The following is a 15,183-nucleotide window of genomic DNA, read 5'->3' as shown; positions in this document are numbered from 1 at the left end:
CGGGCCCCGCGTCGCCGCGAAATCCAGGTTCGCCTCGCGGCCCTGTCGGTCCTTCGATGCCAGGATAACCTTTGTCACCGATGTCGCCAGGCGTTCCAATTATTTTTTTGTCTGGAATTATCAATCGCCCTCTCTCTCCCTTCGGTCCTTGAGGGCCGGCGACTCCCGGCCTCCCACTATCGCCTTCCAAACCTCTCGGCCCAACGATACCTCGTTTACCCTGCACTCCTTTGAGCCCACGTGGCCCGGGCAATCCTGGATACCCCGGTGTGCCAGGATATCCATCCAATCCGGAATCGCCTTGTTCCCCCTTCGGTCCAGGTTTTACTGTTGTTTTTCCAAATAATTTGCGTTTAACAACGAAAAATTCATCTCTCATGCGGTCATTTCGCTATCAAAGATTTATAGCAAAAGTTTTCAATTGATAATTACGAACAGATACGATAACGATATTTGAGCAAATTTTGTCATATATATATATATATATGTTTTTCTTTATGAAATAAACTTTGTTATTTTGATTTTCTAATGCGTTAATGCGTTGATCCTTTGTTTGCAAATGCAAATTAGTTTTGAAATTGGAACACGAGCCGTGCAGTACCGGCTAATTATCATGCTGTCAAGCATCACATGTAGCAAAGTTGATACCTTATTTTCCGTTAATATCAAGTCATATACGCGTGTTATTGCGGTAACTTATCTGATAATTAAATTGAAATAGTTAAATTTGCGTTTAAAAAATACAAACGTTATTTTGCAACTCTGAAAATGACTGATCGAATTTACTTAAGTTTCATTTATTTTTACCAATTTCTAATATAGGTTATTTTTTTGAAAATAGAAGAAAGAAGAAATTGATTTTATTCTTTTAGATATACAATTCTTACAAGATAATTCTTAATCCTTAATCCTTTTTACTTAAATTTATACATATATTCTTTAAAATAGATAAATAAAGATTATTCTTCTCTTGGATTCAAGTATTTTTAATCTTTCACGACTCGAATCTTTATTAGTAAAATATTCAAACGTAACATTTTTTGTCTTTTTGGAGGAAGATTTTCAATGAGTCTCTAGATTTCTGAGAATCAATTTCTCTCGAAGCTATTCTAGAAACAAATACCAAATACCAAAAAAGAAAAAAAATGTAGCCAAAATAATCGAATAGCTTGTACGAAAAACGCTGTTAAATAGAACAACTATAAACGCGAAGACTATAAACGCGTTAGTTTCAGAGATAAGTTGATACGCAAGATTAATGTTTAATAAATTAATTCACTATCACAGAAATGATAACGTTGTAACCTCATTGAGAATAAAAGATACACCGGCCGATCCACTGTTCTTACCTCAAAAGATGTCATCATTATTAGTCACGCTAGTAAATTGATATTGTCTCGACAGTGGCAAATGGAGCGAAGCCACTTTATAACGTACTATTAAAGCACAGATATTTTCAATATGACGTTGAAATAAAACGGTCAATGTCCAATATCGTTTATCGTTCAACGTGTGAAATTCCATGTATAAAAATAAATTTTATCAACCGTGATGCATATATATAACGTACCTGGCGGGCAATTGCAATCGTCTCCTTTAAGGCCTTTTACACCTTTGAGACCTGGTAAACCTGGCCACCCATCGGGCCCAGGAAGTCCTGGTATACCCGGTAAACCACGTTCACCCGGAGGACCCGGATTCCTCGATCCCTTACCAGGAAAACCTTTCGGACCTTTTGAACCGATGCGATTAATTGATATCATTACGATCATTTATCATTATTATTGCGCTTATCAACGTATAACGATAATTTTCAAATACCTTGGACACCGGGATCACCCCGATCTCCGGGCAATCCAGGCACACCTGGATACCCAGGTTTTCCATCGGGACCCGGTGGTCCAATTATCGTTAATCCAGGATATCCTTTGGGCCCAATGATTCCAGGTATACCCGGCGCACCCGGGGGACCTTGCAGACCCATTTCTCCGGTAAAACCTAAAAAGAAGGAGAACGTAAATTAAAATAGTTCCTTCCATCTTGGATGAATTTTTTCGAATTTTTTATCTTCGACATCACGAACCATCGTCTCCTGGCTCTCCTTTGACGGAAGATCCTTTCAATCCTGGTAACCCAGAGGAGCCGGGAGGTCCTGGAGGACCAGGTGGCCCGATATAACCTACTTTGCCCGGTAGACCTGGCGTTCCTGGTTCTCCTGGGTTGCCGGGTGGGCCTAAACAAAAAAAATATTTCAGAAAATTTGAAAAACCGTGTATTTTCTCGTTAAAAAGATTAAACTCGACAAAGACAGACCTAAATCTCCTTGAATCCCGATATTTCCTTGAATTATTTCGTCCAATTCCGGTATGTATTTTCCTGGTTCCCCAGGAGCTCCTTGTTTACCGGGTGGTCCTTGATTTCCCCCATCTCCCAGTTCTCCCTAAATTGAAATATATATATATATATAAACTTCGTAGAAAAAGTTGTTTGAAAGACTTACGTCTAATCCGTCGGGTCCCGGTTTTCCAGCGTATCCTGGCGCTCCCTTCTCTCCCTTTTCTCCCGCAGGTCCTGGCGGACCCTCCGCACCTTGTTTACCCCTTGGTCCGTCGTCGCCTTGCTCCCCCTTCGTACCTTTGATACCGAAAAATCCTGTCCGACCCTGCGTGAAAAAATTTCGCGTCCAATCATGGAGATATTCTAATTCGAAAACAATTTTTTCGAGATATTCGTGCGTCGTTTCGATTTCAGTAGATCAACGGACGAAAATGATTGCCTCTTTCAAACGTTTCATGCAAGAATTTTCGAGCTTCTCAACTCGATCTCGATACTCACGATAGGTCCTTTGGCGCCCATTTCTCCCTTTCTTCCTCGCTCCCCCGCGTCCCCTCGTATTCCCTTGGGACCGGTAGCGCCCTTCACCGGCGTCACTTTCGTTTTTTCCTTGAATTCACCGTTGCTCGGAGGTCCGGGTTCACCCCTGTCCCCTTGCTCACCCTCCGCACCCTTTATACCGTACACCGTGTCGCCGACGTCACCTTGCATACCTGGTAATCCAGGAGGGCCACGGAAACCCTGCGAAAACGGATCTTTCCTCCTTTACCTCGTCGAAATTTTATATTTCGATGAATTCGATTGCAGCGACGCGCGTGTGCGTCTATAAATGTAATATAGTATAATGGTCGGTTAATTAAACGGAAGGTCGTCGAATAGGCGACGAATATGCTTTTACACAGAGGTTTCAAGTTCCTTGAAAGTAGCCGATCGCTCACGCTGGAATCTTTTCCCGAGGGAAGACTCGGCTCGGCTCGGTGTTATCAGTGGCTGTCGTGTCAGCAGATAACGGGCTCGGTGGAAGCGCGACGTTTCAGATTTCAGCGGATCCTAGCTCGTTTCGTGTTTAGAGATTAACAGGGAACACGATTGCTCCGTGGCGACTGATCGTCGCCTCTCCGGTTAGCTTTACCGAGACACGTTCGCCGATTTTTCTTCTTTTCTTTCATTCTTCTTTCTTTCTTTCTTTCTTTTTTGACCGCGCATCTTCCGGAATAAACCTTTCCTCCCTTCGTTTTTTTCTTTTCGATCGGTTGAAATTGATTTTCGATCACGATTCAAAGTCATCGCGAAATATCGTTATATTAATTTGTCGCGTTGAAACGAATGGAAAATAAAGGAATTAATTCGTCAACTCCGATGAATGCGAAGGAAAATTGTCCATAGTATAGTATATATATATATGAACACATAGGTGAACATAGAAACAAAAGATGGTGATTACGGGGTGATTTTTACGAAGCGGCTCAGTGTAAGAAGATTCCACACGGTGAGCAGCTTATCAACGCGCGATATCACGCGGCCCATGAATTCCTTTAAATTCCTCCCCTCCTCTTGTTCGCCTCCACATTTCTCGTTTCCGGCGTGTCCGTTAAATATTGCCGGGGAACGCTTAACCAACCAGGCGATATTTCATACGAGCAGGTGGTGTTTCGCAAAAAGGAACGAGACATCCACACAACTCTCTCTCTCTCTCTCTCTCCCTCTCTCTCTCTCTCTTTTTTTCATTCTTTCTTTCTCCGTTCCTCCGCCGGGCTCAGTTGCTCGGCCAACGATCTAAACGCTCGTAAGAGGTTCACGAACCTTCTGGTTGGCCCCCGATCGGCCGGTTACGGTACCTCGAGCGAAATACCTACCAACGAATAAGTCGCGATCCTCTACTCACCATGTCGCCCGTCTCTCCTGGATACCCTTTTTCACCGGGGATCCCGTACGATCCTGGATAACCCTGGACAAGAAAAAGTTTCCCATTTACCAGTTTGCAATGGATCGGAAAGTTTTTAAGGATCCGTTCTCCCGGATCGTTAAGATTCTTGCCTCGAGTTTTTGCTATTTCGAGAGATCACTTTGGCGACCGAGACCAAACGTTTTTCTACCACGGACGCGATAGAGGACCCATGGGTTGGCAACCAAATGCGATCCAATTTATTTCGATAGAATTTTGCGCGGAGAAAAGAAAAGTTGAAAAGGAGATATTAATTATCTTTTTATACGTATAAAAAAAGAATTTTAAAAAAAGATTTTTGCGATTACGTGCAATTTATTTATCACTTATCATTATACGTATTCTAAATTTTAATCGATAATCGCGTATTAATGATTCATTTCAAATTTCTGATCAATTCCCATTTCGAAACAGTGCCGCTTAAATATGGAAATAGAGTAGATAAATTTCTATTCGAACGATGAACGTCGACAAATATGCGTGTATCAAAATTGTCGCGGAGGCCGAGAATATTGAATTTTTTTTTATACTTCTATCTCGTAATCTCGAAACAAATAGATTAAGATTTTTCAACGTTGTTCGAACGGACGAAGAAATTTCCGCGGCGTCTCCGCATTCCCGTCACGTCTCTAAAACCTCTATCGTCGCAACCCGTTTCGCCCCATAACTATTTCCTGCGGTTCCTCTTCGATATCCCTCTCGATATCCACCAACCGCGAATCTTTTCCTTCCTTTTCTTTCTATGCACACTTGCCCAACATACTTTTAACGATCTCGATCTCGGGTCCAAATATAATATAAATATAATAACAAATATAATAACAAAGTCACAGAGGAGGAAAGCGAGATTCTAGTGGAAAATAAAACGATTACCTCGAGTCCGTTCATGCCAGGATTCCCTCGAACCCCCTTCACGCCCACGGAATTGATACCTCCGTCGCCAGGTTCGCCGATGGGCCCGTAATCACCCATCGGCCCCGGTGGGCCGCGTTCGCCGTGGACACCGGGTATCCCTGGTGAACCGGCACGTCCGTCGGTCCCGTTGCACCCGTCCAAACCGTCCGGCCCCATTACACCGGGTGAACCCGGTTTACCCTGCGGCCAAACGTTTAATTATTCGCTTCTTTTTCGCTTTTATTCGGCCAACGAGATGGCCTCTTTAACTCGTCGAACGAGGATCGTCTCGCTTCTTTTTTCCCCTGTTTCTTTCCCATTCTTTCCCACCAATCTGTTACAATTATCCTTTCTAGATTAGAGGAAGAAACGAGTTTTTCTCGTGTTCGAGTGTTAAGTTCGATTTTTTCGAAAGGAACTTTGAAATTATTACGCTCGTTGCTAGATCTTTAATTCCACGCGCGTGATGGATATACGAAACGAAGTAACGTGTTTTGAAATTCATAATCCAGGCGACGAGTAAATTGGAAATTCGAAAATTTCAATCGGAAAAAATGAAACTCGACGAAAACAACTTTTGGGATGGAATGGAGATGTGTACGAACCGGTAGTCCTGCGGCTCCGGGGAAACCTTGTATGCCTGGCTCGCCCTGCGAAGCAAACGAAAAAATTATATTATTAATTTTTCGACGAAAAATATTTTACAAATTAGCAACTGTACATCTACGTCGATACAAATTGTAACGACGATCTCGTTGCTCTCAACATTTCTCCCACTCTCGTTAACTCGCTCGTCTGTAAAAATAAATTCCACGATTACGCGTACACCGCCTACGATATTTATTTAAATAAGGTCCGTCGCAATTGCGCGCGATTATTGCATGGTGCGTGCAATTGATTCGTTGGAAGGCCATCTAATCAGAGTTGCAACTGCAACTCGAACGTACTTCCTGATCTCCGAGCGGCTTGTAAAATCGTTGCACGAGCTGAAAACGCGATTTCGTTGTGCATAAAATAAATGCGTGTTTGTTAGCAATTGCCAATTGCGCTCAATTACCGCGAGCTGCGCGATACAATGCTACAAACGCATCGCCGCTACCCTTTAACGCCAATAATTTCCATTATTTATTTATTTGTTTATTTATTTACTCTTTTTCTTTTTTTCTTTTTTTTACAAAATCGAAACTTTCGTTCGAAACTTGTCACGTTTGAAATCTCGCGTAATTAGAACCGTTCGACAATGATTTCAATCCTCTCGTTACCCGTTGACACGTTCGTTAAATTCGTTTTATTAAAATATCGTTAATATATCGTTAATATATCGCGTCGATAAGTTTGAACGTAACGTAATGGATAAAATACCTTTAAACGACCGTTAATCCATGGTAAATAAACGAGAAACCACGGTTTTGATACTTTTAACAAAATTAATCCTATAATTAAAATTGCAGTGTTTTCCACGTTACAGAAATTCGGAGGAAATATATCGATTCCGTTCTCTTCGCGATACGAAACTTTGTTTTTTTTTCTTTTTGTTAGAAAAACGGTAATAGCCGAATAAAAACTTTTAAAAAATTGCGAAAAAGTGGATGCGTTGCGTGGATGTTCGTTTTTGCATCCATAATAGAAATAGAAAATATCCCGTTTGGAATTATTCGTATCGCGTTTTTGTGCGAGGGTAATACGGGATATATTTTATTTCGTATACGTATACGTGACCAATGGAATAAATAATTAGAGCGTTGGAAATCATTTGTGGAAAAAAATTAGGCCACAAATTTAATTCGTATTCCACTTTTTTATCCTCCGATATAAAAGTGTGCTAAATCTGTAAATAGTATTTAAAAAAAAAGTAGATGAAAAAAGATACACACTTGGCTACTTAACGACCATTACGATATATATTTTCAACGTGGATATATTTCAAACCCTGTTAAGAACCACTTTAGCACCGCAGCGCTCAACCATAATAATCCCTCGCACCTAGATGGTTAATAATAAGAAGGAAGAAAGAAACAAGGTTTTTCTCTCGCGATTACTTCGCATAAACCGCGACAAACGATGCGCGTGCACACCGTGTTTCGCACACGTTTCGTGAAAAAAAAAAAAAAGAAAAAAGAGAATTCCGCGAAAAATAGTCCTCCGTGCGAGGCAGTAATTAGCAAACTTGCGATTTCGTAGCCGTGAAAGTTCGAATTATTCGCATTTAATTAAGACGCACGCCGATCGTCGAAGAACGAAGAGGAGGAAAGAGAGAGAGAGAAAGAAAGAATCGGGTAAAGAGTAAGGTGTGAAAGAAGGATTCTTTTTCCCAAAGAAAAGAAATAACGGGGTAAATTAAAGCGTAAGCGGTTCTTCGAAAAAGTAACGTGGTAAAAAAAAAAAAAAGGAGAGGAGGAGATTAAAGTGAAAGTAGTTTTACGGGGAAAGAAAAACAATTAGGAAGAAAATAAGGCGAAAAAAAGGAGGAGGGTAAGTTAATTCGAAGATGGAATTTCGAGGATAAAAAAAAGAAAATTTTAGCGAAAAACAATATGGCGAAAAGGTGGATCAAAGGGAGGAATAATAATAATAGAGGAAATAGCAAAGTTGGGAAAAATTTTAAACGTAAAAATAATAAAGAGACGACAAATTGCGTCGGATCATAATTTTTGCGATGAAAAACAAAATGATTGAAATATGAAGCGACGAACGTGATGACGAAAATAGAATATTCGTGGTTATTAAATTTTTAGTGATATTTTTAATAGTGATTTCTCAAAGCGTTGGCAAAGTCTTTTCGTACTAATTATCATCGCGAGAAAGAATGGAACGGGGATAGAGGAGTTTATACCGTGGCTTTTCGCGCAATATTTGCCATTTCTGAACGTACGTACTTATCGACAGTCACGGAACGAGCGATTATTTACACCTTTTTTGCGATTTACATCATCGAGATCCTTCATTGCGCCTTTGATCGCGATCGAATCTCACAGATACTCGAGATCATTGGATATTATTCCCGTGAGATCATTTCTGATGTGATGTTATCTTTTACTCGTTGACGTGTTTTTTTTATAACAATGATTAATAACAATAATCGTAAGATCTTTTCCCTTTAAAAATGAGAGCGGTAATATTCTTTCGATTAAATTTTATTCGATTTAAAAGTGTGTTTGCGTTTGAAAGTTGACTTGCGTTAGAATCTTATTCTTACGCTTATCGTTATTTTGTCACTTTGCTTGTTATAAAAGTATTATACAAGTTGTCGGACAGTGATATATTATAACGTTCCGATAAGAAGTTCAGATTGACCTCATAGAATCAAAATAACTCGAGTGAAACATAATATCTTGATACAGCAGTTGCATCGAAAATTGTGTTTATTTTATCTTCGAATTTATCTTTTTTCAAGAATCGTTGTTTTTACTTGTTTTTGGTTTTATCGTTTCTTTTTCTTTTTCTTTTTTATATCACCACATTCGCGATTGCTCTCTCTCTAATGCGAACGTATCAATTTTGTTTTAAAACGATTGTTTAAAATAATTTGTTTAAGAATTATGAAAGATAGGATATATTTGTCTCAAACGTATCGTAAATTTGATTAATTATACTAGATTTTAGAAATTAAGAACATTGAATATGTTAATGCGAATAATCGTATTTTTTTGTAATCGAATATCCATGGAAGCATTGAAAAATGTGTATATTGAATCGTGTTTTAATTTTAATTTGTAATGGAAAATTCTTAGCTTCGTCAGATCTTCTTCCGTCACGATTAACGCACTTATCTTGCGTGTGATTACGCATACAAGTCTGTTTTAAAAAACGGTTAAAAAAGGAGCAGCTTTATCAGCTTTAACCTGTTGCACAACTTCCAAGAAACGAGCCTGATCGAGAATGCTGTATACTACAAGATACACTATAAAATAATTACGTATTGCTTTGTTTTTCGTCGAAATTTCTCATCTCAAAACGAGATTTTAAAACGATATATACTTTATAACGACAATTTTTCAGACATTTTTCTTCACCGTTGCTGTCGAATATTATTTTAACCAAAAAAAAAAAAAAAAAGAAAAACCTCGAAAAAAAACCGATATAAATTTTTGCCCGAAATAATATATCGAAGTATTAAAAAAAAAAAAAAAAAATATTCATAAAAGACGATAATGCGAATATCAAAAGCTTTTTATTCAGCCACGTATAATGCGCACAGAATATATATCATCTATTTAAGAAACATAACGATGCGTATTAACGTTTATAGAACAATTTTTATACCGTATATTGTTAACACGACAAAAGGATACAAAACCGCACGATGATGATAAATTTGAACGATATAATATCGTGGCATATTTTTTCCAATTATTCGAAACGATAAATTACAACTATGTATTCCTCGAACGCTGACACTGTTGCGACAACGAAAAAAAAAAAATACAAATTCATTCCAAGATAAATTCTTAAAAAATATTATCCGAGTTCGAGTTGAATATACGTTGGTAATCGATATCTAAATAATCGAGCATTTTCTCATTAAAAAAAAAAAAAAAAAAAAAACTGGAATAAATAGCGCGTCTACGATTTGTATACGTACAGATATAAGTTGTTACGTGGAAGCGTGATTTAAAAGGAAAAAAAGGAAAAACGATCGGAGCTGTTATCCGTGGCGAAGAACGGATGGTAAAATCGTTTTGCAAAGCAGCCGATAAAACGAAGAATTAATCATCGGTCTTAACGGTCTTACCGTATTTCACTCTTCAATTATATCGGACATCCGGAATTGATGAACTGTGCCCGGTTAACTAGCGGGACTCGAGTGTTCGACGAAACGTTAATCGCGTCTTATTTCCAATGAAGTTCGAAAAAATGAAAGAGAAAAAAGTAAAAAAGAAAAGAAAAAAAAAAAATTAAAAACCGCGATTCGAGGAACGCCCCGGCCACCGATTTATCTTAATTATTTATCTTAATTGAAGAACACGTGGAAACCTCGTTCCTCGTGTCCAACGTTTCGATTGGATAGATTAATATCGAAATATCGGCGCGTATTCGCGATAGGAGAGGATTGGACAGCCTAGGGTCGTTCCGTGGGAATCGGGATCCCGATTACCCGGGATTTGCCGAACTTTTAACGACGCGATAACGAATCGAAAATTTTTCCCACCACGAATGGAAAAAGGGTGGGGAAGGAGGAAACGCTCGCGATAAAATTAATACGCGGTTATATTTGATAAATTATGGGAACGAAGGATAGAACAGATGCGGGGACAAATGAATAGTATATAATGTGTAAATCGCGAACGAAAATGGGTGGAATGGACAATTATTGTTCTTGATAAATTCATAGGTCCGCGAATTCCCGTTCGTAATTGCTCGATATTTCACCGGCCTTTATGAAAGCTGCGCGCGTTTTACTAATCACGAGCGAATCATTGTGAACAGCCCCCGCTATCGAGTGAAACGTTTTTTAAATTTTTCCCATTTTTGCAAAACGATAAATATCTAATGATTTAATTGTCTGATATTTAATTCAAAGCGACGACGGATGATTATTCGAAAATTCGTATGAGAAATCGATCGATAAAGGTAGATTAAAGAACGGTTTTACAGGGTGAATTTCTATTGGAAATCGAGAAATCCTATGTAAATGTAAATTAACGAATTCAACGAACGAAACGAATTTTAATACGTTTTTTTCAGAAATTTTTGTTTGCATAAACTTTTGGTTTGAATTCGTTTGATTCGTACTCGTTACGTGTCGCGCTACGTAACGAAACTCGTTACGGTTAACGTAATTTGACATTTTGACATTTTGCCCAATTTGATTCCAGTAACTAGTTTCTCCTTTATATTTCATACAGTTATCGCGCACGTTCACCATCGATCTTACGACTTCGCGTTTCGCGAAATATCGAAACATTAACGCGAAACTCGTTTCAAGTTAGAGGCAATCCTTTACCGAATAATTTTCTCGATATTGCAACGCTTCGATGTTTTTCAATCTCGATGGATATTTGCTCGGGCAATCACGATGGACAACAACGTTTGTCGAAATATCGCCCAATTTGACAATCAAAACACGTTCGTAATTCTCGATCAGCCGAACGCCGGTTATTCGAACGCGTTTTCACGGACCAACATCGGACGCGGATCGATTTTTCATTCTTTTCTTCTTTTTTTCTATTTTATTTTTTTGTTTTTTTTTTTTTTGTTTACAGATAAACCATTCGTTGTAAAACGTTAAGAAAGGAAGGAAGGAAGGAAGGAAGGAAGGAAGGGTAGGCAGAGCGTATCTGGTTATGAGATCACTCGACATCCGGTTCCACGTTGCTGGACGCATGGAATGATCTGTCAATGGGAAGTGCGTTATCGCAATGCGCGTGGTACGTCATCCTCCCTTTTTCGTTCTTTTCCCTCTCTGTCCTTCGCTCGACTCGCCATTTTAATGGGACGACCCAATTTCGTGAAAATACCGTCTTCTCGCGACGAGAAGAAACATCATTGAAATCGTTCGCTTGATTGGAGTAATAGGCATGATGATCGGGAAGACTTGCGAAACGAAGGGGTAAGTGTGGGGGAGACAGGGAGTGGCCGGCAAAAAGAAAACGCGAAAACGAAATTTCAAGCGTTGAAATCGGTGAATGATGAAATTTTACTCGTTCTCGTTACGTATTCGATTAAAATGACAATTTTATTATTTCGCTCGAATAATTTAACGCTAGATTTACACATACGATACGATTCTTTCTCTATTTTTAGAATTATCGCGATTTTTCTTTCTTTTATCATTTAAGAATCGTAAAATCGTTATTCGGGAGGAAGGATTGAAGGAGAGAAAGAGGGAGAGAGAGGAAAAATAGTGGCAGCAACTGCGAGGTTACATTAGATTGAAGCGATACGTGGACGATCGCGGAGCGGAAATGCTTCTCACCCTCGCATTTCGAGATATGGGAAGACGAGCGAACGCGTAGGACTTTGGCTGCGTGTATCCGTTCCATAGCTGTTATCACCTTTCGGTGTCACCTTATCTCTCTGTAAAATTGTACCGGCCATAGTTCCAATACGAATCGGAACCAGATTAATCCGATTTTCGACCGATCTTCAATCGCGCGCGCGTTATTTTCGCGGAATATACCTGTCCAATTTTTCCGCGCAACAGGTAGCCGCGAAATAATTTATCGTCGCGGATTTTTGTCCCGTGTTTTTACAAAGAGTTACATTACACACTCGTACGCTCGGTATACAGGGTGCGTCGAATGTTTTTGCAATTGGAGAAGCATCGAGATCGATACGTATAAAAAAAAAGGAAAAAAAAAAAAAAAAAAAAAAAAAAAAAAAAAAAAAAAAAAAAGAAAAAATAAATGGAACGGTACAATGGCAAGTTTGCGAGACTATCGAGTGGGGGTATGGGGGTAGTGGTACAAAGTACGAATGTCACGAGGGGTTAATGGCGTGTAGGTTGGGTATCAAAGGAGGATAGCCGCGTGGCCAGAGAGAGGCGTATCGTCGGTGAAACGGAGATTTCTTTATCGGCGCTTAGATACCCTACTTCGTTCGAGCGAAACAAAACAGGGGTTACACGTGCTCGTCCTAGCCTCGACAACGTCAACGTCGTGTCATCGTCTCCTTCCTATCATTAATAACAACGTTTCCTCTCCTTCTTCTTCTTTATTTTTCGAGAGGACAATTCAATTTGTACGAATGCGTTTATCGAGTTTCTTCGAGAGGGAGCGAAAATGGGAAGTGGAGGAAAGGATAACCGGGAGGACGGCTCGAGTCAAAGTGGTGGTGGCACGTGGGTATGCGTGTAATACGCGATACATCTGGGTAATCGTTACGTAGATAGGGATCAATGCCAAACGCGAGGAACGCGAGATGCCGTAATTTATTATTAACGCCTACGTACCACGCCGGGCCGAATCGTTAACCCAAAGCGCACAATTGTGCCATTCCCACCACTTTGACGCCAATTTCGGAGCGAGGTCTACAGCTTTTACCGTCCGCCTCTGGCGACGCGAATCTTAATTTTAATCAATTTCGAGTTGGAGGATTCGATCGATCGTACAAAGAAAAAAAAAGGGAAAAGTTTTATCTTTATAATTCAATTTTTCCTTCCGATCGAGAAATCGAATCGTCTTGTCTTTCTATATGTAACTGGCCACCCTGTACATCGGACAGAACAGGATTCCTTTTATAACTAAAGGATGTTCGCGTGGTCGATGGAACAACCGTGAAGAGGAGTGTCCATTTTTTCACTTGTTGCCGGGTACCAGAAACAACCATGACGTCAGCGTGTTCTTACTCTCGCGACCGAGTACGAGCGACGTTATATCGTCGGGGAAAAAAATATTTCCAAAGATATTCCTCTTGTTGGAGAAGAATCGCCGATATAGTCGCGCGAAAATTATAAAAATCGCATTAAAAAGATTTAACTGCGAGGAAACACAGAGAGAAATATCGGGTCGATCGAGCGCCTCGAGCTCGAGTCTTTATAGTTTGTCGGCACGGTCGGAATGCTAGCCGAAGATTTACAATCGTCGAGCTCGATGAAATTTACATAAGACTGCTCGAGATTTTTATTTCGCTCGTCGAATATCTTGGAATAAATGAAAAAATTATACGTATCCCTCGCTTTATCGTCATCCGTCCAACCCACGTTTATGGAAGCTTCTCATACTTTGCTATCCTCCCCTCTAACCTCGAGTCGCAAAATCGAAAATTATTATTCGTAATTATCTTCTCTATTTTTACATTGAAAAAATGGGATCTTTGTTGCGAAGAAACTCCATGTTATTACGAAGATTATGATTTATTTTACGTATACACACACACACATATATATGTGTATATATTCATAGTAACTTTTTTCGTATTTTAAGTTAATGGTAATTCGACGACTAGTTTTGTCACCATCTATATCCGTACATAGGTTCTCTACGTCGAATGAAGAAATGGTGTTTTATCTCGGTTACGGAAGCTTTTTAAATGGCGAAAGAAAGGTGAGAAGCGATGGAGGAAATCGGGGATACTACTGGCAACGTTGCAATGGTCGAAAAGGTTGGTCGATGCAGCGGTACCAGAAAGGGCCATGACGTCATTCGGACGACTCGTTTGGAGCCGCTGCCTGGCTAATGTAAAGATGCAATCCGTACGTGTCGTAAAAAAAGGAGAAAAGCGCGCTCGTAAAGTGTTATCTTGCCGCGAACTGATAGATGTTCATTAAGAGGTCGAGCGTGCAAATGTGATGCCGCGCCAACTCTTAACATCGCGTTATTTTGATAAAGTTTTTTCACGTCACGTAATTTTGATCTTTACATCTTTATTTATTTTTGAGAAACTATTTTTCTTCAGATATATATATATATACATAAATAATCGAATCGTCCATTTCTTTTGTGCAAATTTTATCTCGATTTAAGGAAAATCGATGCAATCGATCCTCCGAGATTGGCATAGAATCTCGCAATGCCGAACGAAATTTCATCACCCCGTAAACGATACGAAAATCTGTTCAACCACGATCGACCCTAGTAGATATCGATGACGATCGACGTAGGCGTCGTTGATCATTGGAAGAGATTGGATACCGATTTCCTCCAGAATCGTATCTGTTTCAAAGGTACACGAATTACGAAACAAGGAATTCGCGGTGCTTGTACACGAGAAGATCGAGGGCGGGCGGATTTCGTGGGAGTTTCTTCGTAATACCCTCTCGTTCTCCGCATTTCGAGACGTTCCATTTCTAACCGCTGACGCCATTCTCATTTTTTAATCTCTCTCTCTCTCTCTTTCTCTTTCGAATCGCGTGCACGCAACAATTTCATCGAAAATCGAATGGAAAAACGAGATATTCCGGTATTCTCGTTAACCCGGGGAATGGGGGCGAATACGACCATCTTGTCACGCGATTTCATCCAATTTTGGAGGGCCAATTCGGGGGTCCATTTCTCATCGAAACGACCGTGGACTGCGGAAGCAATTAAGAGGCAACTGCGATACTACAGATTCCCACGTAACTTTGTCAC

At 39.8% G+C, this 15,183-nt stretch overlaps 1 protein-coding gene across 1 annotated transcript in view; it reads right to left on the bottom strand.

Moving 5' to 3' along the window:
* Positions 1 to 15,183, bottom strand: part of LOC102680961 (collagen alpha-1(IV) chain-like) — a 41,698-nt gene that overhangs the window by 6,231 nt on the left and 20,284 nt on the right. Inside the window, exons 3-12 of the mRNA XM_031514172.1 lie at positions 5,779 to 5,823; positions 5,153 to 5,374; positions 4,220 to 4,282; positions 2,836 to 3,075; positions 2,501 to 2,662; positions 2,314 to 2,440; positions 2,084 to 2,233; positions 1,822 to 1,998; positions 1,571 to 1,732; positions 1 to 327 (exon numbers count right to left, since the gene is read on the bottom strand). Of these exons, the coding sequence (XP_031370032.1) occupies positions 1 to 327; positions 1,571 to 1,732; positions 1,822 to 1,998; positions 2,084 to 2,233; positions 2,314 to 2,440; positions 2,501 to 2,662; positions 2,836 to 3,075; positions 4,220 to 4,282; positions 5,153 to 5,374; positions 5,779 to 5,823 (1,675 nt within the window). The remainder of the gene's footprint in view (positions 328 to 1,570; positions 1,733 to 1,821; positions 1,999 to 2,083; positions 2,234 to 2,313; positions 2,441 to 2,500; positions 2,663 to 2,835; positions 3,076 to 4,219; positions 4,283 to 5,152; positions 5,375 to 5,778; positions 5,824 to 15,183) is intronic.

This window comes from Apis dorsata, unplaced genomic scaffold (genome assembly GCF_000469605.1).
Source record: "Apis dorsata unplaced genomic scaffold, Apis dorsata 1.3 scaffold_919, whole genome shotgun sequence".
NCBI classification, from domain to species: Eukaryota; Metazoa; Arthropoda; class Insecta; order Hymenoptera; family Apidae; genus Apis; species Apis dorsata.
The sequence above is the reverse complement of the archived record's forward strand: the minus strand, read 5'-3'. Positions and strand labels throughout refer to the sequence as shown.